At 46.4% G+C, this 26220-nt stretch overlaps 1 protein-coding gene across 1 annotated transcript; it reads left to right on the top strand.

The window, feature by feature from the left end:
* Positions 1–363: 363 nt before the first annotated feature.
* On the top strand, positions 364–10819 carry Etfb (Electron transfer flavoprotein beta subunit). The gene is made up of 7 exons (XM_077668862.1): positions 364–514; positions 1880–2038; positions 4256–4414; positions 5909–5971; positions 6719–6877; positions 9542–9714; positions 10702–10819. The coding sequence occupies exons 1-6, from the start codon at positions 461–463 to the stop codon at positions 9710–9712; spliced, it is 765 nt and encodes a 254-aa protein (XP_077524988.1). The 5' UTR covers positions 364–460; the 3' UTR covers positions 9713–9714; positions 10702–10819.
* Positions 10820–26220: the final 15401 nt, after the last annotated feature.

The following is a 26220-nucleotide window of genomic DNA, read 5'->3' as shown; positions in this document are numbered from 1 at the left end:
TGCCGTGTGTGTTTTGCTTTTTCATTCATAGTTTTCATTGCAGTGCCATTCTTGTTTAGCTCACCACACCGTGTTCTGCATGCAATCCTGAAACGTTGCACTAGCCTGTTTCGACGTTAATTAAAATGGTATAATATTGGCTGCGCGGTGGATCCACGTCGTCTGCTGTGCCACATGCAAATTATGCAGGCAAGAAACGCTGGGCTAATATTTGTGACGAACACGTTGAACAAAGTTTGCTACGCTCGTTTAACGATATAACAGACTCACATGCTTAATTCGGCTTGGTCAATTCTCTGGAAATTTGTTTTTAACTTTCTCATCTAAAACTGCGAGGAGCTAATCAAGAGCTACGATCTACCTTGAGCTTATATCCAATGCGCATAAAATCTGATTACTCTTGGCAAAGGAGCAGAGGGCGCTTCCTGCGCTTTTAGGTCCTTCGCTGCTGCTGTCCATCATGGCGTTGAGGGTGCTTGTCGGCTGCAAGCGTGTGATTGATTATGCCGTAAAAGTACGTATGCGTGCTTTCGCACTCCGTATAGTCGTTGTATTTGTGCACGAACTGTCCTAGTCTTGCTTGGCGGGTGAATGTTGCGGCTAGGCTTTCGTGTGCACTGTTTGGAACCTTGTGTCTCACTTGCCGCCGTGCTTCCGTAAGTGCTCGCACCGATATTGCTAATTGCTAACGTGTCAAGGGGTTCCGATTGACGTTCACACAGCGTAGAATATGCACGCGCTTCTTCGTTTACGCGTCTTTGCTTGCTTACGTCACGACGGACAAATCACCGGCTGAGAAGTTTCACGTAGTAGCTGCTCATCATATCATCCCGTTGATCGATCACCAGCCGATATGCGTTTCCTCTCGTAGCGACATTTGTTGTCCTCCAGACTTTTCTTTACTTCCTTTGTATGAGTTTTATCCTTCCTCGTGGTGACTGTGACCTTGCGGTCAGCACTGTCGGTGATGCATGTGTGGCGACTTCTTTATACTCGCTCGCAGTTGAACGGCGCACTGTGTGAACTTGAGACCTGTAAGCCGAGCTGTTCATCTGAATTCTGCACTGTCCTTCCTGTCTGTGTCGGAGTGCTGGCAGGCAAATTTAACTCGGAAGACTAGCCACCTGGCATATTTGCATGGAAACAGGAATGTATTTCTGGCTCGTCCACATTCATTCAGCAGCGCGTTGTTCATTGTAATCAAGATAAATGACCTCGAGATCTCCTTGCCGGTAAAAGCGCCAGATGAACCGGTCAGTCGCATATTAAACAGCATCCGCAGTCGCAAGGACATGGTGCAAACTCGATCCGTGTAATCGGTGGCTCATTTTGACGTCTAATAATTAGCATGTAAATGCCCTGCATGCAGCGAGATCTATCAAATGTGCAAAAAAAAATGGCTATTTGGTTGTATGACCGTGATTCGCGCGTGTACCAAAGTAGTTCTTGCACTGCAGAATGGTCTGGCAGAGTGATCCATCATTATGGCCCACTCATAGTCAGTGTACATATTACTAAATGTATACATGTATATATGGTGTTAAGCTTTTTCAGGTTGAACTATCTGGCCGGGCGAAAATGTTGCTGAAGGATATTAGTAAACATGAACATATTCTAAATAAATTTTAGAGTTCTGATTAGAAAACAAAGCATACTGTGTATCAAGGCTGAATTTGTGGCCTCCATCTGACATCTTTGGCATTCTACCGCATAATCTACAGCTGCTGCTTTCTTTTTGTACCATTCATTACTATTGTCTTGCTCTACACCTTGGCCACAGAATGGTGCCAGTGACATTGCCAATAGTTTTGAAGTCTGGCATCAGTGTCGGGCCACGCACTTAACACTGATGTACCATTATTTTTTTGTTTTCGAACAGATACGTGTCAAGCCTGACAAAACTGGGGTTGTCACAGATGGCGTGAAACACAGTCTAAACCCTTTTGACGAGATTGCTGTTGAGGAGGCAGTACGGTTGAAAGAAAAAAAGATAGCCAGCGAGATCATTGCTGTCTCGTGTGGACCTGTGGCATGTCAGGTAAGTTCACCCTATGACACATTGAACATGATACCGAGCACAGGTAACCTAATCATTAATGGATGATCAGACACAAAGTTACTGTTAAGGAACAAAAATGAAGGAAGGAAGGCTCCTGCGTAACAAGTTAGTCTTGCGCTCTGTAGTTCATGCCCATTTCACTTGGAAATGCAGGTCAGCTGATCAAAAGAATAGTTGGCATTTACAAGCATGACGTACTTCTATCTATCATTCTAAATGCTTCAGAAAGCAGTCTGCTTACTGCATGTTGCTGCACTTTCTTGGCAATGTTTGTGTCTATCACACACAAGGAGGCTAAAGGAAATTTTGTCTGAGCAGCATGCACACCTTGATTCGAGCATGGTGCGTGGCTGAGTTAAGTGCTCCTTTTGCAAAGATAGGCTGATCTTAAATCATGTCATAAGCTGAAGGTGCCGGCGCAGTCAAAGGTGCAAAGCGTTAGGTGGCAGTGAGTTTATTTGTTGCCTGGGGTGTGACTGGAAATACGGTGATTACAACAGTGGCACAGGTGGCACCATTGATGAGTGAAGGATGCTGGGGAGTGCAATACAGAGCATTAAATAAGTGGTTTCAGTGAAGAGATGTGCTCTCATTGCTTAGTGGAAAGGTTTTATGCATGCACATTTAGTTATTCCTTTTTCATGGCGCCAAGATACACCATGTTCACAGGGGCATTTTTGTCCTTTTCGTGGTGTCAAGACAGGTAATGAAATCTTTTCTTTCTCTTTCTATTTCTCAAAGCATCGAGCACTGTTGCTTTACTTTTTTGCATGGTGTATTGAAGCATCAGATTTGGACTTATGTAGGCAGGCTGATTTCAGTTTCTGATGCAAGTCTTGTGCTTGAGTAGTCGTGACCATTAGTTCATGGCTGTGCTTCCCAGAGACTGTTGCATTGCACAAATAGTTGCATTGCATCATGGTTTTCCCTGAGCACTTTGGTCGCACCTTTCTTATCGAGAGCAGCGTGCCAGCAGGAATAAAGAAAGAGCATGAAAAAACAAACACAAGATAAATGTTTACTGTTTGGACAGCTGTTGTTTACTAGTAAAATTTCAAAAGCTACTATTTGAGTAATGCCTTGTGTCTAATTGAACATGTTGGTTTCTGCCAACCCATGCATGCTTTTGGAGGTGAAACTGGCCATTTCTGTGGTTCATTGAAAGTGTTGGCAGTAAACATGTCCAGACCTGGGGTCATAGCACTTACGCCAGATGACACGCATTATCAAGTTAATTACTGTGTTTTGACAGTGCAACTTTTTGAAGTTTATGTGTGAGGCCTTGCACCCAATGGCTACGCTACCTAGTCGCATAGATATGGTGAATGCGCAAGCTGTGCAGTCTGTATGACTATACTCCGTTTCATACATCAGGTGCAATGCTGTGAAAGGTACGGAAGTAGTCCGCATGAGAAAATAAAGGGAGGCATGTTACTCTGTGCTTGTTTTGTGGCCGAGCGGTCCATGGCATGAGAAAGCGACAGCGTGTCGTCAGCAGTAAGCGCGCATTTAATCAAGCTCATGACAAATTTGCAGCCTGCAGACAAAGCATTTACTATGTTGCGCTCACCACAAGAAACGCGCTACTTTTTAGTCGTGGATGCAGGCAGTGCAAACAAGAGCGCTAGCTGACAGCGTTGCACCTGATGTATGAAACGGAGTATAAGTGCCCCACTTGCATCTGTCAACTTTGAGAGCAACCCGAAAAGAAAGACTTTTCCTCTTGTTTGAGTTCCTTAATCAATGGGGCACAATTCGACAGACATCACTTTCATTTTGTGTCCATAAATGGCGCGTCTTCTGAATGTGGAAAATCCCACTGAGGTTGAAAACATCAAAAAAGCTATAGGCGACAAGCAGCTAAAAAATTTTACAAACAGCTTGGGAAAAAGAAAAAGCACTAATGCACTGTTAATTAGTGGAATTGCTAATGCTGGTAAAACCTCTTACAGCATGAGAAATTGTCTTTCTGTGCATGGGACATCATATATAGTGAAACTGCATGGAGAAGTCCTTATTTCCGTGCATTAGTCATGAGACTAGTATAAATAAGATTGAGCTAATTCACGCTATTATCAATACAATAATGTTCCACATTACCTTTTTTGTCTTTCTGCAAAGGGCGCAGAACTTTGTTTATATGCTGCTCATACCTCCTCCTTAATCCAACATCCCATCATATGTACTGTCTTGCAGGAGACACTGAGGACAGCACTCGCCATGGGTGCAGACAAGGCCATCCATGTGGAAGTGGAAGGTAAGGACTACGAGACGCTACAGCCACTGCACGTCTCCAAGATCTTGGCCAAACTGGCCACTGACAACAAGGTGGATGTCATTATTGTGGGGAAACAGGTGAGAATTGCTGGCCTTGTAAAGTGGCAACCATGCAGGTGCTAACAATGTGTGCCTGTTTAAGAAAGTAACAGTAAATTCGTACTATGTGATAAGCATGTTTGACGTAAAGCTCCAGTAGAGTGTAAAGGTACTCTTGTAGAGAGGATGTATTTGCTGGCAAGTAAATGTGCTCAATTGGGGGTGCAGCATATGTAATATTGTTAGACTTAACGACGATGACGAAGGAAGCTGGGAGTCAGTGAAACATAAACTTTCATGTGTGCTCGTTCAGCAGAGTTTGGTGGCACCCTGCTTATTTGCATCTGGCTCACTGTTCCTTGCTGTCTCACTGTCACAGCATTACGGTCGTAACGGTTCCTTAACCGCTTGTTATTGGCCACAGGGGCCCATGATGATGGTCACATTCCATTACTATGTGCCATGAGGCAGCCTTCCTATTCGGTGTCAGTTATCGGCCAGCAATAATTTTCTGCTTCTTCCAATCGTTCTGTCCACAGGAAGTACTCTGCAGTTTGCTTGTTCCTTCAGCCAGTGTTTTATGGGTGCCTGTAGAAGAGGGTCTCCTTATTTTAACACAGGAAGAAGGCCTCAATTGAGCACTAATTGAAGCTGACCTTCATCAATTGATTACTGCATGTTAATAAGAAAAGAGGCAGTATTCTCTGAAAGCAGCTTTTTGTATGCTAGAAAAGACACAAGAATGAAGTACAGGTACTGTCACTGCCAAGACCATTTTCGGAAAACCGCTATGACGTCAAATACTTTCTTGTGTGAGATCTCCGAGGCTAGACCATACTGCCATCCACCTATGGCCAGTTCTCACAGAGCCCATAATTCTCTTGGTGTCATCATCCCTATGAGTTTTATCACTTGGCAGGGAAAAAATATTTCATTTTTGAACTTTAAACTTCTCAACATTACATACACTTTTTTTTTGCTACTGAGTGAATGTCAACACAGCCACAAAAAAGTCATGAACAATAAAATTTTACTAAGAACAAAAACTTGGATGAAGTTCTCCTTAACGCCCCTTTATTGAACCAGCTTCAAAGCAATAGGCAAAGAAAGTGAAATGATAAGCAGTGTCAAATAATTCTTGCACAGCTGCTGCAGGCTTTTAGACCATGGGTAGATGAATGCTATTTCAAGTATGGTGACATCCCACTCAGAGCACCGGCCTCCCTTTGTGCGACTGTCATGCACTTGGATCTCCAAAAGACACTGAAGGAGATAAAGGTTTCAGACCATTGACAGTGTTACAGAGTTGGAGCTGTTCCAACCCAAAGCACTGCCAGAACTGTTTTATCATTCAATAAAGTATGCGATCTGATGCTTCAGTGTGAAAATTGTGTTGAAAAGCAGGTCATAATGTTGAACATCGAGTTTTCATTTCTATGTGCCCTTGAATTACATGGTCAAGATACGTTCACTTAGCTGTTTCTTTTTAAAATACATAATGCTGTACATGATGCCATTTTTTTTTCATCGCAGGCCATTGACGACGACTGCAACCAAACTGCCCAGATGACAGCTGGAATCTTAGACTGGCCACAGGTAATGGTACACAATAGCTTGTATAGGCAGAGGAAGAAAAAGCAACAGTTAGGTCAATTTTTAGAATTGGACTTGTTGCAAGGCACTGTCTGTGGATTCAGCGAGGATGCCAATGGGGCATTATCTGACGTTTACAATCCAGATAGAGCCCTGGACCCTTCAGTGTTCCATGATGGTTCTTCTTGAGCTGCAGCTTTACCTGGCTGCCGGAAGTACATACAGGACACACATTGTACCCTTCCTGGTCTTGGGTTCGGAGCCCTGTCTCATTCCCCCTAGTTCCCAGCAGCAAGTTTCACTTACGGTCAAAGCTGGGCCATCTATAATCCCACCTAAAGACATGGGATATACAAAGGCTCACCACTGCAGCCTCTGACATTTATTGTCCTTGTGCAGTAAGGTCTCTGTTCTGTTCTGTGGATAGTTGTGTGCTGTATGCTAATTTGCAAAAAAAAAAGGCTCCCTGGCTGTCTCTATATTGCTTGCTTGACTGTTGTGTGCATATATGGCAAGCACAGCGGAATAGCACGAGCCTTCTGCATGTGCTCACAACAATCCAAAGAGCATGTGCTCTCACCTCCCTGTGTGGACAATGGAAAGGCCTTTACATACCACTGCAAAAGGTTGTGGGAGTGCAGGTGCATACATAGAGGTGGCCTAGTTTCATGAGTGTGCAGTAATTTCATTGCTACTGCTCTGGATAGGTAGAACAGATGAGATAACCTTCATTTTTGTATTTCTGTCCAGGCCACCTTTGCCTCCAAAATAGAGAAAGACGAAGACGGCCTGAAGGTGACACGCGAGATTGATGGCGGCCTCGAACACATCAAGGTGAAGCTGCCCACAGTGATAAGCGCAGACCTGCGACTCAACGAGCCACGATATGCCACCCTCCCCAACATCATGGTCAGTCTCTCAACCTGATATGCATGTTTTCCGTCCTACTATAGGCGAATTTATGGGTAGTGAATTTTTGGCTGTTAGCAGACCGACAGTGGAACTGCACAAATTTGACTTGGCTTGACAGTTATGTACAGTGAAATACCACATGAACAAACATTACTTGAGTGTAATTTTCCTGTAGACAGACTTTTGCAAAATCGCCTCCCCAAAACACCATTGCATCCAATGCTAATGAATTGCAGTTGAATGCATTTCGACACACTGAAACTTTCTGGTCAGCTACATTGTGGGAAAGCACTAAAGTACTGCTTTCTGTTCAGAATGCATCCGAGAGGCTGCAAACACTGCAATTCTGAAACTGCTCAGCCTGTGAAACTACAGGGTGCCCATTTGCCTTGACCGGTGTGGCTACGCGGGTGGCCTGTAGCCTGAGCTGTAGCTGGAAATATTCGCTAGCACACTTGCCTTAGTCGGAGTTGTAGCTGCAGCCAGGTAGCTGTTGTGTTTTGTGGAGCATTGCAATGGCCTTTGTTTTTGGAGTGCCAGACTTCTTTGCATTTTGAATGGCAATGTTAAATCAAATATGAGCAGAAAATTGCTGCATTCTATCAAAAGTGTTAAGTACACATAACATGCATGGATTTTTAAGATATTGTGAAACATGTTTTTAAAAACCATGTATATCCTTAAATTTACTTCAGTTTGCCAAAATAAGCCACTTTGCGCTCATTTAGGTTGCGTGAACTCTCACTTCTGGTCCCCTCAAGTTCATTGAAGTGGTATTTCACGGTGCATTCACTTTTAAAGGCCACTTGCTGACAGGCAGGAAGAGGACATGCAGACGCCATCTGTCGGTGAAGTTAATTTGAAGGGAATGCATTTTTAAAAACTGTGTGCTATCCACAGGCTTTATCCTACCTAATTACAATGACCCTCTATTTGAGACAAGACAGGTGACATGCTCAGAAATGGATGCCCTGAATTTGGCTTTCTCTGCTATTTTGATAGCCAACCATAGTGCATCAGTTCAATGTAAAGCAGCTACAAAAAACATGCGAGCTTACACTCTCATGTTTACAGTGCACGGCCAGCCGTCTCTAATTTTTTTACATTGTTGCTATGTAAATCAGGAGGAAAAAATGGGCTTAGACAGGGCATGCAATGCCAAGGCAAGATAACTGCTAGTCCTTTAGATAGCGGAGTGGATCCCAAGAGAAGGCAAGCATAGCAGGGGGTGGCAGAAAGTTAGGTGGGCGGATGTTTGCGGACGTGGTCAGAGTTTGCGGGGATACGATGGCCGCAGCTGGCAAAGGACAGGGTTAATTGAAGAGACATGGGATAGGCCTTTGCTCTGCAGTGGGCATAGTCAGGCTGATGATGATGTTGTTCTTAGGCTATTCAGGGATTGACCCAACTAATCTTGCGTATTGTTTGCCAACAGCTCTAAGCTGTATTCTGTTTGAGTCTTTTAGATATCCAATGCACATTGCAGGCTGTTTGACCAGTGCTATGTTAGCCAAGTGTGCTATATCTGTCATGCAGAAATGTGCAGGCGTAGATAAAATATTACGGAGACTTTCGGCATTTAAAATTTTTGACTTGTTTCGCAGATCCAGTTGTGCTTGTTTAGAGTGTAATTAGTCTGCTTCGAAGTGAAGAAAAATCTGACTTTGCTGGATTCAAGACTTAGATACATATGTGGCTTCTCTTTCTTATGGCATGGATCAGCAGTATGCGTTTGAGGGTGTATGCAATTGGTGTGAGAGGGAGCAGTGAATACATTTTCAAGCAACAGCAATGCTGCAAGGAGGCATCGTTAAAGCCTCCAATTTTTCTGCGTTGGAAAATTTCAAAATTCCGTGAATTGAGAACAGAGATTCTCCAATATTCCGCAGGAAGCCTCCCGTGCAGCCGCTTCATGTTTCATGCTACACAGTTCTGTGCTTGTTCGTCCTTTTTCCTTTCTGTACTCTTCACGGCTATTTCACTGCCTTCTGTTTGTTTTCAACGGCTCGTGCCGATGTGCCGTGTTTCATCGTTTGTAGGAACTCTTGCCAGTGCATGCCATATGCTTCGCCCCAATGACCCAAGGTAGTTGAGAAGTTTCAGCATTTCCTTGCAGCTCATCACATGCACGGTGATAAGTTTGGTTCCAGATATAATGCAATGTGCCTTCTGAAGCAGGTGATTCAAGGAAAAAAACTCGCACTATTTTCGTGCAACTATGGTAGTATTGTTTTCGACAGGTGCCACTGTTGAGACTATTCCCATACAAGCATGTGAGCACGTTGCTGCCAAAGCCGCAGCACTTGTCATGCTAACTTGAGTGGATGGGGCAGCAAGCATATCAAGGCATCAGCAGAACTTCATTCATTGCCAGATTCACACTTTGAAGAGAATACAGATGATTAAATTAGTCACATTCCCATCATTCTATCATTCCTACTGATGTCCGCAAACAAATTATCATTAAAAAAAATGTGGCTGCTAGCACACAATTCCACGAAAAATGCTGGAATCCGAGATTTTTCACAGAGTTGTGGAAATCTAGGGGCCGTAAGTATCGCTGTTTCCTGACTGGGGAAGGGTTGGCCAGCAAAATGTTTGAGTTGAGGTGCTGAGGCATGCTTCTGGATATGCAGTAACCCCTTCTACCGTGTGTTGCAGAAAGCCAAGAAGAAGCCCCTGGAGAAGAAGACACCCAAGGACCTCGGTGTGGATGTGGGCGCTCGCATTGAAGTTGTGAGTGTGGAGGACCCACCAACGAGGGAGGCTGGCACTAAGGTCGAGTCTGTGGACGAGCTGCTAGAGAAGTTGAAGGCACTGGGACGCATCTAGAGGTTAGCCATTTTAGCCCCCTTCACTGGTCGGCTTTTGGCCAGGTGCATATTATTTGTGCTGCCTTGCTTTAGATGCGATATAATATCTCACTGGGCAAAGTGGGAAGTTGGGGCTAGTTGTAAAGTTTCATCTGAAGAACAGCATTGCATAATTGATACACAAGCAACATTATAAAGAGGGCAGCAATCACTTGAAAATGCTTCTAAAAACTGATTTAGTGATAACCAGTAGTTAGTGGATAAGACAGCAGGGTGGATGAAGTAGGATCACGCAAGCTACTAAGCATGCAAGGGTTTTTTTTTTTCTGCTGTAAATGATTTCCATTTCATATTTCTTTCATGTGTGCGTGTTTGAGAGGGGCAGGGGAGTGAGGCAAGTTGATTTTTTTTTTTTTGCCGCAGAAATTGTTTGTGCCGCAGCGCAGGAGATAGCTGCATTTTTTGCCTCTTCAGAACTCCCTAGTATTGACAAAAGTATTCTCCCAATACCAGCACGAGCTAGTTTCTTGTTGCGACAGGACACTGTACAGCACTGCTGGCTAGTACTTTGTGTTGTGCACAGCACAGTTAAGGAGTAAAGACTGGGTGAGCTTGAAGACTGGCTCTTCTGCCCACTGACGTTATCAGGTTGCAAGCTGCTGCAAGCAGGGATTTGTAAATTTTATTTCCAAATGATAGGGTCCACGCAGTGCTTTCAAATTTGATTCGAATACCCACAAAGACCGCCTCTACAGATCTGTTGCACTAGAATATGCCTATCAAGATTTCAGGGTCCCTTTAAGTGCAGTCATGGGCAGAATTCACATTTTTGTTATCAAGTTGCTGTTCAGTGTGCTTGGTTCTTTGAGACCTGCAGACCGCTGCCACAGAGTGTTTCATATCCATGCTTAGCCTGAGGGTTCTGCAGTGCAAATTTTTATTTTATGAATTCCACAAATTTTTATGCGAAAGTTAATGTAGGTTTCGCATTTCTGTTTCTTTTTCTAGGTGCCTGGGTCAACTGTGAACAGCTACATCATGCAGGTCACGAGTGAAAGCAAAATAGTAAACAAATTGTACACCTGTTCTGAAGTAATGGCTAAAATAAAACATATTTTTACACTTACTGCTGTTATATACCTTAACGCCATGGTGGCTCAGTGACTTTGAGGTGCTATTGACCCCAAGGTCACAGGATTGAATCCTGGGGCCGAATTACACAACGATCAAGTCACAAGCCTGACACAAACAAATCCATTAGCCCTGCTCCTGTTGGTCAATATGTACGCCAGTCCATGCCAAAAGAGTGGGGTTTTGTGACCAGTGAATGCCATGTGGTGATCCACATATACTAATGTCTTACACATCATTATAGAGAAGAAAATGTGCAACGGGAAATTAGGGGTCTATACTCCTTTAAACCAGAGCCCTTCACTATGGCATCCTCATAGACTGCTTTGTGCTGCTATAAGAGCCTATTTTTTTTTTCTTGTCCTGGCTGTAACCAGAACCAGGGTCACGAAAAGTATTCGTATCATCTGAAATTCATATCCAAAATGAACAAAATTTGCACAGATCTGTTTTTGGCTGACTGGGTTTACATACAGCTGCGCGCTACCGACACAATATTGGCGCCATGTGCAGCTTGCGCGCTGCCGCTCACTACTCGTGGCTTTGCGTACGGGCCATGCGCCACCGCTCACTACTCGCAGTGCACAGCGCGCGACTGGTGATCCCCGCTTCGGTGATGTACAGACAGCAAATACTTGATGCTCGTGTGTGCGGTCGCGGCTCGCACGTTCATGTCATCTGCAGTGTGGCAGGGGGTTGTTTGTAACATCCAACTTTTTACCCATTGCACACATCTAGCCAAGGTATTTTACGAATTCATATCATCCAGGATCGGAACATCGTGATTCTGCTATAAGAGCTCCAACGGAGGTTTCATTGAGACAAAAGGAGAAAACAGACATTCATGCCACAGTGCTGTTTTGTGTGTGCCATTATGGCAGGGTAGATACATTACGGGGCATGAAATGCATGCAAACGGGTTTCACATGAATACAGGCATTATAGTTCTCTCGGGAAAGTTTTTGCTATGGTGCAGAACCTTGAAGGCTAAAAAAAAAAAGTCTGGAAATTAAGTTGCAGAGATTGCATTGATGCTACGGAAAGGAACATGATAGGGGTAACATTGTGAGACAGAAAGGGGGCACAGAGAGTCTGGGAACAAACTCAAGATAATATCCTAGTTAAAATCAAAGGAATGCATGTGGGCAGGGCATGTAATGCAGAGAAGAGAGAACCAATGATCCCTTAAAGCAGAAGTTCTCCATCTCTAGCCTCAGGAGGGGGGGGGGGGGACTCCAACGGTTTTCAAAATGTGTCGGGGCACCCCAAATGTCTTAGGTTCAAGCTCTTCCTGCCAGACGTGCATGCAAGAAGGGGTATGCAGACACATGGCACGTCGAAAAATGGTCCCAATTCAATTAATAACTGTTGGCTGTACAGTGAAAGAGTATGCAATGAACTGTTGCAGTGAGACTAGTCCCAAGATAAAGTGGGTAAAGAAAAGGTGGGGGTCTAGGCATGCATGGATTTAGGTGCTCGGGGAACCCCAAAAAGCACTCGGTGGAGCTTAGTTTGAAAACCCCTACCTTAAAGCAACAGAGGAGGTTCCAAGAGCGTAAAAGAATATAGCAATAGGGTAGCTGCAGCTAGTTTGGGATCAGGTTAATTGGAGATAATTGGGAAAGGACCTTGTCCTGCAGTGGATGTAGGTTGGCTGGTTGCGAACAAGCATCCTCTTTAATGCCTATATATAGTCGCTTCGCCTCAGAAAGAGCAGGTCCACAAGTGTTGCAACCCACAGATTTATAGTTTCGAAAGGATATGAGGACAGGAGTGTGGAGTGATGTCTCATATAGTAAAAATAGCATGAAAAACAACAAAATAAAAACTCCTTTTACAATAAATCAAAACCAACTTGACTTTCTTTTCTCAAATAGGTTGTTTCGGTCATTTGCTACATCAGCAATTTCAGAAACGGTGCCATGTTGGTATATGAGCACATGTGACCACCAGCTGCTATTGCTTGGGGCACCTGGTGGCTGACACCATGAGGCTCTTAGTAATCAAAACCAAAACAGGAAGTAACACATTTAATTTCTGCCATGCATAGGAGAAATTTAGCATTGCACCACATTTACAGAGTGGCACCTAGGAAAGCAAGAAAAATAATTTTTCAAGTGCCGCTTCACAGCTCCTTAAGCCGTGTGCAACTGGCATACATTAAAGATTATCTTCAGTCTTGTTTCAAGAAGCCAGCTCCAATTTCCAGGGGAGTGAGCGTTTTTAGTCCTTTAAACAATGGCAACATCTCTTGGCAAAGGTATACACTGCTTCCTTTTCTTCTTCCTTCAAATCTTGGAACTACCGGGTGTCCACACTAACAGAAAGCAGTGACTTTTCCTGTATGATCCAGCCAGCTCACTGAACCAGAGCACATTGTTCATGACCGCCAATACATAGTTGCAGGTCCTGCAGCCACCAACTGCCCCTTACACATGTCAGTCCTAGCAAGTGTTCTCAAACACTCCAGTGCAAGTAGTTTTTAGTTTCTCATGTTCAAAATATCTGCTTTACTCAAAGGTTGGTAAATGACACAGGGTCTGTTGAAATAATTTTTTTCGACTCGACCTCGAATGCAGACACCTTTCTGAACATTTTTCGGAGACTTTCATGTTTTCTGTCCTTTAGCAGAGCCAGAACTACCCAGCATTCGATAGCAAGAGGTGATTGGGCATGCCAGATTTTTTTTGGAACTACCACTCACTTGCTTTTCTGCTATATAAAAGGATGTCGGAAACAAAACATAGTTTTTCTACACTCAACTGATTCTTTTAACAGCAGCCAGATGAAACAAGAGAGCTATATGGTATGTTTTATATTACTAGATTTGCTATTAGGATATGAAGATCACAGTAACTGTCTTACTACTTGGTGGAAACCTCAGCAGTGCTGTGAGGGAGGGGAGCAAGGTAGGAGTCAAAGAAGAAACAGAGAAAGAGTTACTGTAGTGGAAGCCTCCGGATTAATTTTAACCACCTGGGAATCTTTAAGGCACACTGACATCGCACGGCACACAGATGCCTTTTGCGCTTCATCTCCATCGAAACACGGGTGCCACGACCGCAGTGGCGAGGATCAAACCCACGTCTTTGGGTCAGCAGCAGAGCACCATAACCACTGAGCCACCTAGTGGCTCCGAGAAAAGAAATATATGTTCAACCACTCTTCTGTCACATTCTGTCCAGTCTGCAATCTTTCCACAAGGTGTAGGAGAAAAAATTTGTAGAGAAAGAAAGTTCATCAGATATGACAAAATTTTGTGCAGTTAAGTTTGAAAGCATAACCAACAAGAAAAATAACTTCAATCGAAATCCATCAAAAAAAAATTTACTAGGGGCACTTTGGAACTTTCGTACTAGTGCACGAAAGCATTGCTATTCTGTTCTATTTCAATTCTATTGTATTCCTTTGTAGCTGGTGCAGCTGTAAGTAGTAGTAGAGACTACTACTGGCTAACATTTCGCATTTTCTGCTTTTGACGGCGGCATACAGTTTCAACCAATTCAGAGTTTTGTAATGCCCCACTTTTTGGGCGATGTTGGGTTTTCACATTGAAGAGTCGCCTAATGCTTTCACATTAAGTCGTGCACCCCCCCCCCCCCCCCTCACCTTTTCTTTAAAGCAAGCCTTCAAACAGAAAAATCACTGGCAATACTTACTAACCAGCTAACATGCTACAAGTGTTCTTTTCCACAGTAGTGACAGCAACACTTGGCACTACCTTTGTGCATGCAAATGAACAACTTGAAACACACATGCAACCCATGATTCAGAGCATTTCGTGAGCTTTGTAAACAATGTTAGGCATTGTGGCAATGCTCAGTTTCAATCTCAATGATGTGACTGGCCGAGACCACTTTGGAACAGCTTTTGGAGCAGCCGAAAGTAACTTTTGGTGCAAAAAAGTGAGCATTTGGCACAGATATAGATAACATATTTTTCGGTGCATAACCTCACTTTTTTTTTCTAATTTTTCGTCGCTCTGACTCATATACAGCAGAAAATGATGCACCACATTGACCCGCTTCATTGGGAGGCGGGGACCCAACTTCACCTGTGCAATGGCTGGTGTGCATTCCTCAGGGCCACCTGCACATGTGCAGATAGCTCAACGCGGATGTGGTTAACGGTAGGGGAATGCGTTATGCTAATGCTTTTTGAAAAAATCAATCGCGCAACAACAGGACTGAATGCGGCAGCCGTCATATTCTCGAAATTTTCGATTTCAGTGTCATCCTTATGGCTTGGTGCGCATCGTACATTGTTTTTACTTTACATGACACTGCCTGTGAGGCAAAGAAGCTGCGATGCAAAGCTGAAGTTGCGTGCTGCTAAATATGCGCTGAAGAACGGGAACCACGCAGCAGGAAGATAGTTTGACGCGAGTGAAAAAAATTATCCAGGGTTATCCGCCTCTTTTCGATAGGGCAACAAAGCGAACCCCAAAATTGACGCCCACTGAGAACTTCGCGGTAGCACTCTGTTCCCCACTTCAGCCGAGCAAGGACATGGACGTTGAAACCAGCACTGTTGAATGTTCTTGCCATGCGCATTTCGAGCGTGCCCTGCACACCATGGGATGACCAGAGTAAACCCATGCGTGCTGCAGGCCTATTTCGCTTCTCTGTTTTCATTATGCGGGGTGATAACGGGCCCAGCCAGCATGATATGCAGCATACATATGTTCACGAAGACTAACATGCAAGGCCCGAAAATTTTGGTTATACAGAGCTTTGGCACACGCTTGACGCAGATTACTCGTATTTTGTCATAATGTAGCAGCATGCGATCCATGGTATGCGAATGCAGCGCAAAACGGGACAAGGGACAAAGAAAGACGCACAGGCGCTAGCACAGGACTAAGAAACACAGGAGCTAGCAGGCTTTGCTTTTGGTGCAGTTTGACACAGCAATCACATCACTGCAATCTTATAACGCAACATATAGAGAATTGTGACCATTATGTGCATGCAAGAGACATCTCATATGCTTACAGCCAGGCAAGAGGCCAGGAAATTTTTCTTTTTTGGAGAGGCCCAAGGTAATTTCTTGAAATGGGGGGCCTTGAATACGTTGTGTTGGGTTTGGTGGCGCATAAGCATCAAAGGCTATCATGCGCCAAACACAAGGTATAGAAAAAAATTGTTTTGTACGGGATTTTATAAAAAAGTGTAAATTAATGGTGGCATAAAGGGCCTAAAAAGCTATTTCATAATTCCGAGTGAAGCTAAAGGACAAAAATTTTTAAATGGCTAACGGTAAAAGCTTTAAAGAAGGTCGGGTAGCCTCAGTAGCCATAGTTCGCCGGGCAAGGATCTCGAGGCTCCCAACCAATGAAATAGAGACCTCGGCCTTCTTCTCAGGAATGAGAAAGTGCCTGAGATGTATCAAAAACAAGTGAGGCGCTGGGTTAGAAATTAGTTCATCAAAAAAAAAAACAGTCTCTAAAAAAGCTACAAACCTAAGGTACGTCAACAATTGCATTATCACACAAGAGTAACAATGGATGAAAAGGAACACATTGTAAGATTGAGTGAACTACTTTTTTTTCTTAGTTTCTCGAGTTTTGAGCATGACAGTAAAATATGGTTTAATGCGAGCTCGTCTTGACATCTTCCACAAAGAGGTTTTTCTTGTTTCGTCAGCAGGAAGTTATGTCTCAGGTGTGTGTGTCCTATGCGGAGACTACGTAAAATTACTTCTACAAAATGTTTCTGGTGCATACAGGTCTTCCGTTCTCCGAGGACAGGCTTTACAAAATGCAGCCTGTTGTTTATTTCATTATCCCAAGATGTTTGCCGTTTAGCCTTCAAGTTACAATGTATTAATTTCACGCAGTCTCGATGAGGCATGCAGACTTTCCCGACTGCGTGACTGCGAGCTTCTATAGCACACAGATTGGCTCTTTCATTTCCATCCATTTCAATATGGCTCGGCACTGCTAATGGTTCAGCTCCGTTTCTGGAATGTAATGACGTGAGCAGGCCGAGCGAATCTGTATAGTTGATGTTGTCTTCAATACTGTTATTATTCTGCTTACAGTTACAGAGGCAGCATAACATTCGGCTTTAAAAATGGATGCACAGTTTGGCAGCCTTACTATTTTCTGCCAGTTTCCTTGTACTACCGCGGTTCCCTTATCTGCTGTTTTTGAGCCATCAGTGTAAAATTCTGTGTAGTGCACATATATTTCTTGTAGTGCCAAGTATTCCTGTAGTGTGTGTTTGCGTGGTGTTTGTTTTTTCCGAAAGTGTGTTAATGTAGACTCGCGTACAGTAGGGAGGCTGTACCATAAGGGCAGTGGGTTGTGCAGTGAGGTGACATCAGGAAGGGTATCCAGTATCCATAAGGTTTGGCAACTTCTTTTAAGCGGAGAAGCAGAGGTCTGGTTGACTGGGGTCTGTTGTTGCACAGTGTTCTGGAGGTGCACTTTCTAACTATGTAGTAACAAAGGTGTTCCGGCAGGGAACAGATTTTCAGGACATATGTGCATGCGAGCATAGTTCTGTCTGTAAGGGAGGGTTCATCGATTTCGACACAGAGACTATTTATGGGGGATGTTCTATATGCGCCAGTTGAGACGTAAAACAAGGTTACGCACTGGGTCCAGTTGCCTTAGATATGATTGCCTCGTAGACCCATACACAACACATCCATAGTCTAGTGTAGAGTGTACTAGACCGGTAGATTTGGAAAAGACATATTCTATTAGATCTCTAGTGTTTTTGAGACAGTACTTTCAGTATATTCAGGGACTGGGAAGCTTTCTTTTCGACAATGTTGATGTGTGGCAGGAATGTGAGCTTTTTGCCAAATGTTACGCCCCAAAATTTTTTATTGGAAGTATAAATCAACAATTGTTATTATTTAGAGGATGGCAGGGCAGCGTTCGCTGACCCTGCCAGGGGTGCAGATGGCCCTGCCTGAGGCTTTGCCTGGGCACTGGCCGGAATGTGGTGTGGTGCAGAGCCCCCACACATCAAATCGGCTAAGCTTATTCTTGCTGTGAAGTTGAAAGTGTTTTTTGCTTGGAAGAGTTGTTGCCCTTCCTAGAAAGTTATATTTTGCTTTGGCTTCATTGTTATTATTTCTTTCTCATTCTTCCGTGAGGGACATGACCTTGAATAGGAGGAGTGATCACGTTCACAGTTTGTGCAGCGTAGTGCTGCTGCTTCAAAGTTTTCAGAAACATGCTCTTGTGAAGCGTATTTTGCACGTTTTTAGACCACTGCAACTCTGCGAGCCATGACCGTATCGCTGACAGCTGAAACACCGTTCGTGGCTTCCGCATGCAGCACCCGACATTATTTTTAGGTAACCAACTTCAATTGATTCGGGGAGTGTGCTTTAGCTGAATGTGAGGGCAAGATGTTTTATTGCTACTTCTTTGCTTTTCTTCCCGATTTTGATGCGGTGAACACTGATGACATTTTCGTCCTTGAGACCTTTGAGCATTTCTTCTTCTGCGAGTTCAAGAAAATCTGTTTCGGAGATCACACTCCGGACGGTGTTTAAAGATTTATGTGCAGTAGTTGATAAAGGTGTATTCCTAATGGTCACTATGTTGCACAGCTTAGAATATTCAGAGTTGTCTTTCAGTCCTAGTAGGAAGTTGCCAAAAGGCATTTCTTTAGCTTGTAAACCTGTGCCCAAAGCAACGGTTAGGCTTCTTGCTACTATGAATGGGGATATTGTTCGCTGTGAAGAACGTAACGTTTTGGGAATATTTCTTTCAATTTTTGAAAATACTGGACTGTCCCTTCGGTCCACACTCTTTTTTGAGGGCTCTCATTTTGTGAAGGGAAGCGAGCCATAAAGTAGGCGTGTTGTTCGGCGGCGGAGCCAGCCGCCCACCACGGAGCCCAAGAACGGGACTGGACAGGAACTTGAAAGCAAATCCTGCCCATGCCAGATGTACACCCCAACTATAACCAAATACGACGCAACTCAGGGCAGTTGGTCACACAAGGTTAACCCTTGCCGCCAGAAAAAAGGGAAAAAACAAGTGAGTAGGAGACAGGAAAATTGTGAGAAAGGAATACGAAAGTGAAAGATAAGAGGAGAGGGCAGGAAATGGCGACTGCCATTTCCTCCGGTCGCGTCAGGCCGGAGATGCCGTCTACAGGAAGATGGGGCCAAAGTGATGTGTTGCCGCCGCCGAGTGGCCTTAAAGGTCCAAACGCTCGGCATCGGCTCAACCACCACGATCCCCTTTCCCTAGACAAGGTAGCGCCCCTATATATGCTCCCGCAGGGAGCAGAGTTGCGTGACTGTTTTCCTCACGCCGCTCGTAACACTATTTGTGGAGAGGCAATCACATGATCCCGCAAACGTATTTTGTTCCAATTCGTGTCAGCTCATGCCCAACATATGAGCTGGAGGGGAACAGCCCTTCCAGCTGCTCCCATCTTGAGCACAGTCTGCTTGGTTATCCGAGTGAGGGGGTATTGTGAAGCCCCCGCCGCTGAGCTTGGAACAAAATGGTGGACCTTTGCGCAACTCTGCTCCCTACGGGATCATATACAGGAACACTAGGACACAGCTGAGCTACACACAGCTAAGCGCAGGTGCTCGGGTCCGTGATGACACACTGCTGACCATCATCCCTCTGCGCGGATGTCCCTGAAAATGCTCGGGAACCCGTGGTGTCGCAACTCACCAACATCCGCATCTTGCAGATGCCCCTGCGGGCAGGCCTTGAATACATGCCTGCTTACTGCACTATTTTGAGGAAGAAACCATCTGACATCAGCCATAAAAGTTTTGATCCACATGGATTTTAGATTAAATTTTTTAGGGGTGTGCAAATACTGAAATTTTCGAATACAAGTCAAATACGAATACGAAGAAAAAATGGCCTCGAATATCGAATTGAATATCTGGTCAGCACAAAAAATGAATTCAGTAAAGATAAACAAGCAAACATTGTTCATATTTTTTTCAATATGAACACTGGACTTTTTTGGTATGCTTGTCATCATGTTTGCCGCCTATTATTTGTTACTCAACTTGAAATCTCTAACCGATTTTGTAACTATTTTTGCCATATGTTATTGTTCAAATTGTTTACTTACCAACATGTGCACTACAACTGTATCATTCAGAGCCCTTCCTGTTACAGTCCCTGATGGGACTTACAGTATCAAATAAAAAAAAATATATAGTGTATGGCCTTTGCAACTGAAATAAACAAAACTAGACTGCTTGAGCACCGCATAAAAAAAAGCATGATGTGCGCAATGTACACTACTTAAATGAACAGCATAACAGTATCCAACCTGTAATATGGTCATGCAAAATGAAATCCATAACATGACAAGACTGGGAACAACATGATGGCTAGTAAAACCTCATTATTAATTCGGAGTTCAGAGAACCGACAGAAATGCCCGGGTTATTTTGAAGGTCGATATATAACCCCAACCCAAAAAGAACTGCCGAGAATGTGGTAGCCTTATGAGGTGGCTCTATCGTGCAAACACCTGTAATAAGCCCGTGACGAGCACCGAGTTTCGGCGTGCTAGAAGACATCGCGAACGTAAGCGAGATGGGAACGCGCACTGACGTCGGAATGGTGAGGCTGCTTCTAAAAAGAAAAAAAAATTACCAGCGACACATCAGTCAGAGTCTGAAAGCCGCACAGAGCTGAGATTGAACTACTGGCGAATGCACAGGCGAGTGGCGAAGCTCAGAAACCAAAACTATGCGGCCAGGTTATTTTTTTGACCTAGTGACAGAGGCCCTCCGAACGTAGTCACGCCTGCTGTTACACCCACTTAAGAGGTGCATGGGTTACAGTGCACCATGCAATAGGCGGGATTTTTACAGGATCGCTTGCCCTGTTGTGACACCTTGACTTTCCCCTTCGGGAGCCTCACGCGAAATTCCGCAAGTAAGCTTCCCCGCATAGCGTAGTTGACCAAAACAAGATGGTGGTGGTCACGCACAGAGTTATTAAGGTGACAGAACGAATGCCATGGGTGTGGGCATTAATTATATAACATATTGTAACGTGAAGATGTGCACACCAAAAGGGAAAAAATATATTTACAGGGAAACAGCTTACAGCCACGCAGCCGAACAACCGGGCACGCGAAGCCCAGCAGCAGAAACGCACTTCGTCCTCTTCGCGTTCCAAGCGCGAGCGCACCAAGCACGAGCGTTCCAAGCACAAGCACAACCGTAGCATAACTCCCGGCGGCAAAAGCACCGTCCCGGTGCTAAGTGGATGATGTAGCAGGCGTGTGGTACGGTTTGAGACGGACTACATGAACGACGTCAGTCAAAGGGCTAGTGGACGACGTCGGAGCATGAAGAGGTGTAATCTCGTAGGTCACGTCGGTCACCTGACGGAGAACTCGATAAGGGCCACTGTACTGACGTAGAAGTTTCTCAGAGAGACCGACATGGCGAGAAGGAGACCAAAGGAGGACGAGTGAGCCCGGCGGATAGTGTACTGGGCGATGCCGGCGGTCGTAAACTGACTTCTGGTAGGTCTGAGATGCGGTGAGCCGGTCTCGGGCGATTTCACGGGCCATAGTTGCTCGGGAGATGGCGTCGCGTGCATACTCTGTGGTCGAGGCAGTAGAACTCGGTAGTAATGTATCCAATGGCAGCGCAGGATGCCGACCAAACAGAAGGTAGAAAGGAGAATAGCCGGTGGTATCATGCCGCGACGAATTATAAGCAAATGTTACATAAGGCAAGGCAACGTCCCAATCGCGGTGGTCGGGCGAGACATACATGGATAGCATATCGGTCAGAGTCCTGTTGAGGCGCTCGGTAAGCCCGTTCGTCTGGGGATGGTAAGCTGTAGTGAGCTTATGCTGCGTGCCACAGGACCGGAGGATATCGTCAACTACTCGGGACAAAAAGTAGCGTCCGCGGTCCGTCAGCAATTGGTGTGGAGCGCCGTGGTGGAGGATTACGTTCTGCAAGAGGAAGTCGGCGACATCGGTTGCGCAACTTGTTGGTAACGCACGCGTGATAGCGTACCGGGTCGCATAGTCGGTCGCGACAGCAATCCAACGGTTGCCGGAGCAGGACGTCGGGAAAGGTCCGAGAAGGTCGAGTCCAACACGGTAGAATGGTTCGAGAGGTACGTCAATAGGCTGTAGAAGGCCAGCAGGCAACGTTGATGGTCTCTTCCTGCGTTGACAGAGGTCGCAGGAGGCAACGTAACGCCGAACAGAGCGGTACAGACCAGGCCAAAAGAAGCGGCGTCGGACCCGATCGTATGTGCGGGAGACGCCAAGGTGGCCTGCGGTCGGTAGGTCGTGTAGTTCCGCTAGGACAGATGAACGGAGACGCTCGGGAACGACTAGCAGGAGCGGAGGTCCGTCAGGACGAAGGTTGCGGCGGTATAGGACGCCATCCTGAATGACGAACAGTTGCAATGAAGGATCTCGGCTGGCACAGTTGAGGCGATCAATGAGAATACGCAAGGAAGAGTCTTGTCGCTGCTCGTCCGCGATGTTAACCAGATCGGAGATAGCGAAGAGGCACGGGCCGAGGTCGTTGTCTCCAGGATCAGGCGGCTCTACAGGGTGCCGAGACAGGCAGTCAGCGTCTTGATGGAGACGCCCTGACTTGTAATGAACAGTGTAAGAATACTCTTGGAGGCGCAACGTCCAACGTCCGAGCCGGCCTGTGGGGTCTTTCAGTGAAGACAGCCAACAAAGGGCGTGGTGATCGGTCACTACGGAGAATGGACGGCCAAACAGGTACGGTCGGAACTTAGCTACGGCCCAAACAAGAGCTAGACACTCGCGCTCTGTAATTGAGTAATTTCGCTCAGCTGTAGAAAGGAGGCGGCTGGCATATGCAATAACGCGTTCTTGCCCTTGGTGACGTTGGGCTAGCACGGCGCCAATCCCATAACCGCAGGCGTCTGTGCGAACTTCAGTCGGAGCCGACGGATCAAAATGGGCCAGAATAGGTGGGGAGGTGAGTAAGTCGACTAGCGAAGAAAAGGCCTCCTCTTGGGCAGGGCCCCAGGTAAAAGGGGTGTCTTTCTTTAGAAGGTCGGTCAGGGGGCGAGCGGTGCCGGCAAAATTTTTGATGAAACGGCGGAAGTACGAGCAGAGGCCGACGAAGCTGCGCACATCCGTAGACGACTGGGGAATAGGGAAGTCCTTGACGGCTTTAACTTTAACAGGATCCGGGCGGACACCAGAAGCGTCGACTAGATGTCCGAGAATGGTGAGTTGGCGGCGACCGAATTGACATTTCGACGAATTGAGCTGTAGCCCGGCTCGACGGAAGACAGAAAGAATGCTCGCCAGTCTTTCGAGGTGCGTGGTAAACGTGGGCGAAAAAACCACAACATCGTCGAGGTAACATAGACATGTGGACCATTTAAAGCCGCGAAGCAAGGAGTCCATCATTCTTTCGAAGGTAGCTGGCGCATTACAGAGACCGAATGGCATAACTTTAAACTGATATAAGCCGTCCGGTGTGACGAATGCCGTCTTTTCGCGGTCATTGTCATCAACAGAGATTTGCCAATACCCGGACCGAAGGTCAATTGAAGAGAAAAATTTGGCTCCGTGAAGGCAGTCCAAAGCATCGTCTATTCTTGGGAGTGGATAGACGTCTTTTTTTGTTATGTTGTTTAGGTGCCGGTAATCAACGCAAAAGCGCCAGCTGCCGTCCTTCTTTTTAACCAGCACAACTGGTGAGGCCCAAGGGCTCGACGAGGGCTCTATGATGTCTTTACTGAGCATCTTGTCCACCTCTTGCTGTATGATGGTGCGTTCTGCACTGGACACTCTGTAGGGTCGTCTGTGAATAGGAGCTGCGTCACCGGTGTTGATGCGATGCGTGACCACAGATGTTCGAGCCAAAGGGCGGTCATCGAAGTCAAAGATGTCGCGAAAAGACGACAGAAGATACCGAAGGTCGTGAGCTTGCCCTGGTAAGAGGTCAGCAGCAATCATTTTTGCATATTCATCAGGTGGTGGGACGTCAGAGTCGCGGCAGTTCGACGAGGGTGGGACGCTTCTCATCGCCGATACGACGCATTCGGCAGCAGGGCACAGCGTGGCGAGCGACATACCTTGTGGGAGCGGCTGAACGTAAGAGGCAAAGTTGAGAACCGGAAGGGACGCTTGATTTGCCGACATGGTGACAACTGTATGCGCAAGGGCAACACTGCGTGTAAAGGGCACATCAAGAACCGGAGTAATGATGTAGTCACCATCGGGAACTGGCGGGACCGAGGAGAAACGGACATAAGTGGCGGCATCGGGGTCCAGGCGGACAAAGTCGGCGGTGCACAATCGGTGAACAATTGGATCCGGTGGCTCTGAAGGAACAGGTAGAGCGAGTTGAACGATGCTTGTGGCGCAATCTATAAGGGCGGAATGGTCGGTGAGAAAGTCAAGGCCGAGAATGATGTCATGAGGGCAGTGTTCGAGGACAGTGAAGAGCACAGAAGTATGGCGGCCGGCTATTGAAACACGAGCAGTACACATTCCGACGACAATAGACATACCGCCATCTGCAACACGGACCACAGTTGAGGGGGCAGGAGTGAGCACTTTCCTTAGGCGACGGCAAAGACGAGCATTCATGACTGAGACGTGCGCTCCAGTGTCGATCAGAGCGGTAACAGGGACCCCGTCCACGTCGACGTTAAGGATGTTCCGATGAGCATGAAGAGTTAAAGGAGGGTTTTCTGGTCGGGTCGTCAGAGCAGCATCACCCCCAGACGCTGCAGCCATCAGTTTTCCGACCGGGAGCGGGCATATGGGGCCGGCGACGAAGGGCGGCGAGGTCGGGGCGATGGAGATCGACGGCGCTGAGGTGACGACGAACGGTTGGTAAGCGGGGTCTGAGCGTTGTGGCCAGAAGAGGTCGTTTCCGAGGGCGAGGGAGAGCGGCGGGAATATGCAGAACCCGGCGGGTAGCGGCTGTAGGTCGAGGACGGACGGCTTCGGCAGTTTCGAGATATGTGGCCAACTCGGGAGCAGTTAAAGCAGATGGGCCTGTCATCAGGTGTTCTCCATTCATCTGGATTGCGGCTGCGTCGAGGGTAGTATGCACGTTCAGAACCGAACTCCGGGGACATGCGGCGAGCATATGGGGCACTAACTGAGCAAACAGGTTGAATCCCAAGATTGGCAAATTCTTTGCGAACGACAGCCTGTATAAGGGATACTGCTGGAGTACTGTCTGTTGCGGGTGGATGAAACGCAACGGGGAACATTGCCTCTACTTCTTGGCGCACAAGTCGTGTCAGGCTCTCAGATGTCGGCAGACGGCTCGGTGGAGTCGAGTCTACACAGGACGACGTCGCAGTCGTATTCGGCAACCGCGTGAACTGCGGAGAAATTCGGCGGCTCTTCGCTTGTTCGAACCGGCGGCATTCCTTGATGATTGCGTCAACCGTTCCGCAGTCCTTGTATACAAGAAGGTTAAAGGCGTCATCTGCGATGCCTTTGAGCACGTGACCTACTTTGTCGCACTCTGACATAGTGGCGTCGACTTTCATGCAGAGAGCTAATATGTCCTGAATGTATGATACATAGGACTCTGTGGACGTTTGTGCACGGCATGCGAGCTCCTTCTTCGCAGCGAGCTGACGCCCGAATGGCTTACCAAACAGGTCACAAAGCTTGCGCTTGCAGAGATCCCAGCTGGTGAGTTCATCCTCGTGGGTCTCGAACCATACCCTGGCAGTGCCCGTCAGGTAGAAGATGACGTTGGCCAACTTTAGGGTCGGGTCCCACCTGTTGTGTGTGCTCACGCGCTCGTACATTGCGAGCCAGTCCTCCGCGTCGACGCCGTCCGTTCCGTTGAAGGTCCCAGGATCTCTCGGATGGGCAATGATGAACGCCGGGTTGGCGGACGCCGACGGAGCGGCCCCTTCGCTGGTCATGGCTGAAGAGCCGGCGAGCTGACGACCGCTGCGAAGTTCCGTGCTTGCTGTGGCTGTACCCAGCACCTCACACCAATAATGTAACGTGAAGATGTGCACACCAAAAGGGAAAAAATATATTTACAGGGAAACAGCTTACAGCCACGCAGCCGAACAACCGGGCACGCGAAGCCCAGCAGCAGAAACGCACTTCGTCCTCTTCGCGTTCCAAGCGCGAGCGCACCAAGCACGAGCGTTCCAAGCACAAGCACAACCGTAGCAATATTACAGAAGGATAAAAAAATAAACGCGCTTTCGCGTCGCAATTGTTAGAAGCGTGTCGAAACCCATCTTGTTCGCAGCACGTGTGGTATGTGGGAAAGCCCACTTGCGGAATTGCGCACGAAGTCAAGCCTAGCGGCATCGGAATGCGATCGGTCCACGCGATAAATGACGGAGAAGAACAGGGCCTTTGTATTGTTTTCCTGGAACTTTAAACTCTATATTCAGATAATTTGCCCAGATATTGCGGTTTC

This window comes from Amblyomma americanum, chromosome 6, assembly GCF_052857255.1.
Source record: "Amblyomma americanum isolate KBUSLIRL-KWMA chromosome 6, ASM5285725v1, whole genome shotgun sequence".
NCBI lineage: Eukaryota > Metazoa > Arthropoda > Arachnida > Ixodida > Ixodidae > Amblyomma > Amblyomma americanum.
This window is presented reverse-complemented; position numbering and strand designations above follow the sequence as displayed.